Consider the following 7,524-nt stretch of genomic DNA (forward strand, 5'->3'; position numbering starts at 1 on the left):
CATTTCACATTTATTTTCTTAACTTCGAGATATTTCAGTTGACCCTCTAGAACTTCTATATCTATAAATAATAATAATAATAATAATCATAATCATAAATATAGACTTCTAATATAATCTTGTGTGTTTTTACACATATTATAAAAAAGATTTAAAAAGGTAAATTTTACACGAATGAAAAATGAAATATAACCCTTGTGTTTAACAGGAACGTAGTATTAGACATTGATGGATAATTTCGATTGATAATTAAATAACAAGTAGTGTTTCTCCAGGTATACCGATGGCCTTTCTTATTAAGAAACATTTTTTTCCCCAATTTTAAACGACCATTTGGAAAAAGTTCGAAAAAATGTGCACTGATGGACAAGAAACGAAGGTAATGATTTATTATTAGACAATCATGCAATCCAAAAATTAATTAATGGTATAATCAATATCTGAAAATTGGAGAAAGAGACACAGTCTTATACTACGGATCTGCTAATTAATGTTTGAGGATCGGAACAAATTAAGTCATATGTTAATCAACTCATAATCTGGATTTTTAGTAATGTAATCACACTATTTACCCATATGGAACCAAATGCTGGATAATAATTTATTTATCAGCAAACAATCAAAGTTAACAAGAAACATTTCCATTAAATTATCCATAAATCTGACAAGACAGAAAACATCGAGTCACATGTAAGAGAATTAACGTCGAAGAATGACATCTGCCATACCATAAAAAAGGTAATTAATCAATAATGCCTCACAAACACATCATACTCAACGGTGGCATCTCCATTTTTCAGATCAAAACTGTGCGTTCTGGCCTGAGCATACCCGCTAGCGAACCGGAAGAGCCCACTTCCGCCGATCACCGGCATTTCCCTCACTTTATTAAACACCGCATTCCTCCCCAATAAAGTGATCGTACTCCCATTGTATTTCCCTTCCGTGAACACAAAGTTCATAGCCATCAACAATCCCACCTCTTCCTGCGAAGCTTGCCCATAAAACCCCTGGGCTTTCCCGACGACTTTTGAGCTCAGGTCGGGCCCTGTGGTCAGTGGGTTGTCGATCATGTTGATCTGGCCAAATCCAGCGAAGTTCTTGGCTGATGGGGGTTTCACGATTGGGACTGATGTTGGATTCCTGCCGCCGACTATGTCGTGCCAGTATACTCGGAAATGGGTGAGCTTTTGTCTCAGTTGGCTGCGTTTGTGTCCCGATGTGTTGATGTAGGAGGTTTCTTCGCCGTTGGCGGTGGAGCAGAGTAGGATGGAGATGATTAGGAGATAGTTTTGGAGAATTGTAGCCATGGTTGATGACGAAAATGTATTATAAATTCTTAGTTTGTTTTCGCAAGTCGATCGCAGAAAAGAAGTCGAGACTTGGTTGCGCTTATATAAAGTGTGGCGCAGTGGAGCAATATATATATATATATATATATATATATATATATATATATATATATATATATATATATATGTGTGTGTGTGTGTGTGTGTGTGTCTTGTCATTATCACCTACAACATTAGAAAATAATAATAATTGTCACACCTCGGATATTGAAAATGTATATGACATCCGATATTATTTAACAATTTCTTTAAAAACAATAAGTCTCAATTGTCAAAAACAGTCTAATTCATAAAAGAACATTGTCTTTACATATACGAAATACGAATAATGTGAAAACAGTCCTTACAAAGAAAAGTACTAACTGCGGAAGTGAATAAAATATAATCATGAAATCAGAGACTTGGTTCTCGTAACTCTTGGTTTCTTCACTAGCCCAAAATTGATCTTGTTCTGTCTCTTTTACATGTTCTTCATTATTATCTGGGGAGGGACATAAAAGGGTGAGCATTTTGAGAAATACTCAGCAAGTGGGGGTCGATTGAATACCAGAATAACAAGTTATACATATATATACCTTTAAAGGGATCCATTTTTAGAGTAGAAGACGAAAACAGAACAGACAGAGTTCAGAACTTTGTCATATCAAATGGTCAGATCATATCACGTAGAATATTAACAGAACAAAATCTTATCAGAATCACATACTGAACACATATTTTATAATAATGACCATGAGCTATCTTTGATCTTGGGCTCTCTCTGGAGCCTTTTCTTGTAAATGACTCACTCCGGAGTCTTTTCTTATAGACATGTTCCTTCTGGGACCTTTTCCCTCACAAGATGCAAATGCGAAGCAAACGATTCAAAGCAAAACATCCAGTATATGATCGAATTTTAACACATACATAATGTTGGAAACTGAATTTTGGAAGTTTGACAAACTGAACGCTTAATAGATTGAACTAATTGATCAAAAAGACTGGTAGAAACTGATCTAAAATAGGCAAACTACCGGTTTCTCATAACTGAAGATTAGTATGCAGATTTTCAAAGGCAATTGGACTAGTAAACTGAACTACGCAGACAACTGACTGATCAGTTACTACATCTGTTGTGAGCTTATCAGCTACATCCTATAAGCTGATATTTCAGCAGTATACGCCATCAATTAAGGAAAAGGACGTTTAACAGACAACTTTACAAAAGCTGACTGCAACAAGTAGTGGGATCGCCGCATTTCAGAATAGCTGCAGTGTACGATTGTCAAAAGAATGTTGACGTGGCAAACAACAGATAGAAAGTTTCAAATCGCATTCAATATTACCGTTGGAGGCAAAGCCTATACATAACATAGAAAAGCAGCTGAGAAACAATGAATATTCAGAATCAACCCGATCGATATACTATTATATCAACTAAGCTGTTATTCTGTTGAAATCTTTGCAAATCTCAAACCTCACGCTTATTGTATACATTCATAGCATTCAAGGATATTCTTCGAGCTTACAAGAACAGACTGTTATTATCATCATACTTGATCTTGAAGAGATCAGTTGTGCTAAATTATTTCAGTTCAATTGAGTACTATAAACTGATTCGTAACTAAGAGTTTCAGTTTGGCATTGTTAAGTCCAAAACTGAAGTGGATCTGTAATACTCTTTGTATCGATCCAAGTTTTTTTAGTGAATATCATATCTTTGTGATAGAAGGGGTGACGTATGAGTGTTTGAAATCTCCGAACATCCATAAAATTTTGTGTCATCTTATTTCAGTTTTATTCTATATATCAGTCAGTGTATTCTGCATTTTTATTGTTAACTTATTGATATCGACTTACAAGATTTTCGAGTATCAGTTTATCACTAAACTGACTCATAAACAAAGAAAATGTTGCGCCCAACATAAGCTTTTAAAACATATGTAAGCCAACTTACAATTGTTTGAACGTGCGGTATAAACTTGAACAAAACTTTGATGGTTCTTAGGAAAATTCCGGACAGAATTCGACAAGGATTTGGGTAGCACTCGAATGTGAGTTTTGGTCATAACAACACCTTAGAATGTTGATATATGTTTCACGATCCTTGCTGGAACTCAGGAATATGGTAGCTACAGAACTACTGCGGTTCGAACTTGCTGGGATTTTGGGTAAAATTTGGCCGAACTTGAGAATACTTGGGTCGAACACGGTTAGCCTTTCAGGCAAACTTGGGCTGCAACTCTGTCATAACAACACCTTAAAATGCGATAACGTAATCCAACCACATATAAATCTAGGAAAAATGAAAAATACCTAATTAAATTATTTTAATTGCATTAATTATATGTGGTATGCATGTTTATATGTTAAAAATGTGGTTTTCTATTAGAATGCATAAAAAAGTGTTTTTAAGGGTTATTCGAGACGCGACAGAGAAACGGAGACCGGGGATTATTTTTAATTATTTAATATATGGCATATTAAATATGAAAATTTTGAAAATGGTGTCTTTTGAGATGTATTTACATGCTAAGACGTATTTTAAACCGTTAATCAATTTTTGATGAAAACAAAAACTTTTTGGAGGCTCGATTAATATTTTTGAAAACTGCCATTCCTCTCTGCCTATCCAATAGATGGAAGGGCAAAGGCCTTTGATGTCCCCCTTCCAGTCAAGAATTGGGACCTAACAATCATTAGCCAATACGCTTTTCTCTCATGTCTTTCTTCATTCATGGTTCGATATTCCAGTGTCCTAAGCATAGAGGAACCACACAAATCTATCCCGAACTTGGTGGTTAAGTTCTACTGCGGTGACGATAATGTAGGAGAGGTCATGTGGAAAAATAGCTCCATGATGATAGAAAGCTTAACACCTCTCATTTTTATTACTTCTTCAATGGAAAAAAATGAAAAATAAGAAGGTCGTCTTATTCAAAACCCCAATTATGACATCCCTTCTCTCCACTTCACAACTTGAATGCACGTTCTTATAGAGATAAATGTTTTTAACATCTTTTTAACCCGAAATGGATCCCTTAACGAAATATTTTTTCTACATTCTAATGGGCCTATTGTATTAGGGTTATTGGGCCTAATTAGCTACCATATTATTTAATACCATAGATTGAATTTCCAAAGCCTTAAACTCTTCAAACCACATGCCTCAAGCAATTAGAAACCTATGGTTTCTAACCCTAGCAACACACGCACACACCCTCATGTACAAGACTCTATTTGTGTCAACTTTGAAGGAACAAAAAAGCAGCAAGGTCTTCCTCGTCTCTCCGAGAACATCCCTTCGCGTCTAGAATTGTTTATTCGTGCATGAATCACGCAAAGGCACACCTTATTCCTTCTTTTCTCATCTTCCATACCATATTATGTGTTAATATACATGTTTGCATGAAATATATGATATATCTCGTAATATTTTAGTTTTTATTAAATATACATGCCAAAACTTGGATTTTCATGCCTTATAATTCATGATATTGATGAACAAAGGGCCTGCCCATTAGAACTATTATGGTGTCGATTTATATAGAGTTTAAGGGTCCTTAGATGCATGAATTAGGCCTGGTATGGTTCAAGGAAGGAGGGAACGCACGGTTGGGTTCTTGAGGGATAGGGCACGCGACCTTAGAAGAAAAGGGAAGAATGCTGTGCGGGTTCTATCCAGGCGAGGGGCTGGGCTCGTGAGGGTCCTAGCATCAAGTCATGTGGTCCATGCATGGTAGGAGGGGCTTGAAAGGGCAGGCGCAGGGGCTAGGGCGCCTCTTAGCCGTGCCGCGCGGGTTTTAGAAGGAACCATGCACGTCCTCATGCATGTTACTAGGTATGGTCCAGCAGGATGTTAAGGTTTTTGTTAGGGTCTAGTCACGTTGGCTAAGGGCTAGGGTCGAAGAGCTTGTAATTGATGAGGCTAGGGTTTTGATGGAAAAAGGGTAGAAAATTTCAAAAGGTTCTTAGGCATCCTTAAGGGTCCTAAAAGGATTGAATTTGGTTGAAAAATGGTTGGTTAGGTGTTAATAGGCTATGGTGAAAGTTTTGTTAAGGTTCAGATTGATTCGGGTTAAAACCGAGACTTCGGGTCAAGTTTTAAAACGAATTACAAATTTAGTGAAAGAGCTTAAGTTTACATCTAAGAAATGTTCACGAGTATATTTTAAGATGTTATGGTAAGTTTGGATTGATTCGGATAGACATTTTAAGGTCTAGGGGTTAAATGGGAAAGTTAGGGTTTCAGGGGCAAAATGTCATTTTATCCCTGAAAAATGTTAGAAGTCCTTGCGGTGTACTGAATGCTGTGATGAATGTTAAAATGCTTATTTTGAAATAATATGAATTTTATGTTGGAAAATTTAAATTTTAAAAGACGTATTGCTTGCTTGGTTAAAAGAAAACAATATGTGCATGTATTTTTATAAAGTGATTGAAATGCTGAATTTTTTTTGAATGAAGTGACTTAATTGTGATTGTAAGGAAATGAGGATTCGTGAGGGACTAAGCCCTAATGGAACCCGTTTATGGGACTAAGCCTCGTGGGAAACCAATAACGAATTTCCAAAGGCCAAGGCCCAGTAACGGAAAATTGGTTGCTGGTGTCCCCGCCAACTATAGGCCAAGGAACAGAACAGAAAAGTGGTTCTGCTGACCCGCCTCCTGTACCATGATTATTGCTGAGATTGATCAATTGACTGAAGAATGAAAAGATGGTCACAATTAACGAACGGATTTCACCCCAGAGGAAATGTAGATGTATGTGATGAAAGGAAGAGTATATGATGGAAGAAAATGTTTAAGTTTATGCATGTCATGAAAAAACTATTTTATTAAAAATATTTTTACTGTTGCATGTGGATGCATACATATTACTTGTTGTTATGGTTAAGGCTTGTTGAGTCAATAGACTCACTAGGTATGAATTATGCTTGTGAGGATTTTACGGTTGAGACAGGAGGGATGGATGACTAAACTGGCTGGGAGGATGGTGTACTAACTCGAGAACCTTTGCTAGTTTTTCCGCACAGTTATTGATTTTATAGTACTTTAAAGAATTTCATGACTTTTGGAAGTAAGAGTAGTTTTTGAGAGGATTTATCATTTTATGCAATTGTTCGGCCAAAGACTTAGGATTTAAAAAACATTTTAAAGAAAACGAGTTAGAAACGTTTCAAAATTTGTCTAATCTCTTAGTTGTTCAATTGGCTAAAATTTTGGTTTATTTAGGACATAAGAATGAAGCTTCTTTAAGCTAAAGTTTCAAGTTCATGACTAGGGGTTTGCATTCTCGAGATACTCGACTTCAGTCATGCGGTTTTTGCTATGTCCCGAGCTCTACTATGCTGAATTTTTCACACCTTGATCTGAAATTTCAATTCTAATTGTTGAGCTTTTAATTTGACAAGCTTGACCTAAAATCCCCGAGGTTTATTGTTTGTATGATTTGCTTCGAAAATCCGAGTTCTCACAATAATAATAATTAACAGGAGTGCAAACTCCTCAGTGATATCATGGAAAAATATCTTACTACTGTGGAACTGTTTGAATCAATGGTGGAAATCTCCGCAAATCAAGGTCAACTGGTCCACTGTGCTTTATAAAATTCTTCTTGCAATGATTTATATCCCAAACAAGAAAAATCAAAGCTTTCTTGTGCCTGTCTGTCGAGTCTTGAAAGGTCTAATGTTCCACTAGGCCAATCTTGAGCACTGCATGTCCACAAAGTACTCAATGAAAATTCCTTCGCAGTTTATAAGTCCAAGAATGTGATTTATGTTGAGGATTTCTTGACTTTAAAGAAATCGAACAAACTGAAGAGGGAATTCAAAAGAAAAAGAAGATGTACACGAGCAAGGGTCGAGTTAAGAGAAAATAAATGGTTGATATGTATGAGTTAGAAAGAGCCTACGTGGAATAAGAGAAAGACTCTGACTCAAGTGTTCACCTCTCCTATCCTTAGAAAAAGAGGAGAATAAAGAAGATAAGTTGATCAAGCATTTCAGTGAACTTATAACAACATCTCTCATTCCTCTTGTCCATTTAACCAAAGTTCTTCCGGGAGTGGTTATCTATGAAGAAATAATAGAGTGGTTATCTATGAAGAAAATATTATTTCCACTGTTTTTGGGTTGCCTCATATTGATCCAAAATAAAAGGGCCAATGAATTCTTGTTTAATAGACCAA

General features: G+C 36.1%; 1 protein-coding gene across 1 annotated transcript; it reads right to left on the reverse strand.

Annotated features, from left to right (window-relative positions):
• Nucleotides 1-579: 579 nt before the first annotated feature.
• Nucleotides 580-1,405, reverse strand: LOC140803812 (dirigent protein 22-like). Its single transcript, XM_073159684.1, has one exon. The coding sequence runs from the start codon at nucleotides 1,308-1,310 to the stop codon at nucleotides 747-749; it is 564 nt and encodes a 187-aa protein (XP_073015785.1). The 5' UTR covers nucleotides 1,311-1,405; the 3' UTR covers nucleotides 580-746.
• Nucleotides 1,406-7,524: the final 6,119 nt, after the last annotated feature.

The sequence above is a fragment of the Primulina eburnea genome, chromosome 10 (assembly GCF_022965805.1).
Source record: "Primulina eburnea isolate SZY01 chromosome 10, ASM2296580v1, whole genome shotgun sequence".
In the NCBI taxonomy this organism is placed as follows: domain Eukaryota; kingdom Viridiplantae; phylum Streptophyta; class Magnoliopsida; order Lamiales; family Gesneriaceae; genus Primulina; species Primulina eburnea.

Bases quoted from the DNA above. Each gene is read 5' to 3' on its own strand.
- LOC140803812 (XM_073159684.1), bottom strand. From the start codon at position 1,310: ATGGCTACAATTCTCCAAAACTATCTCCTAATCATCTCCATCCTACTC.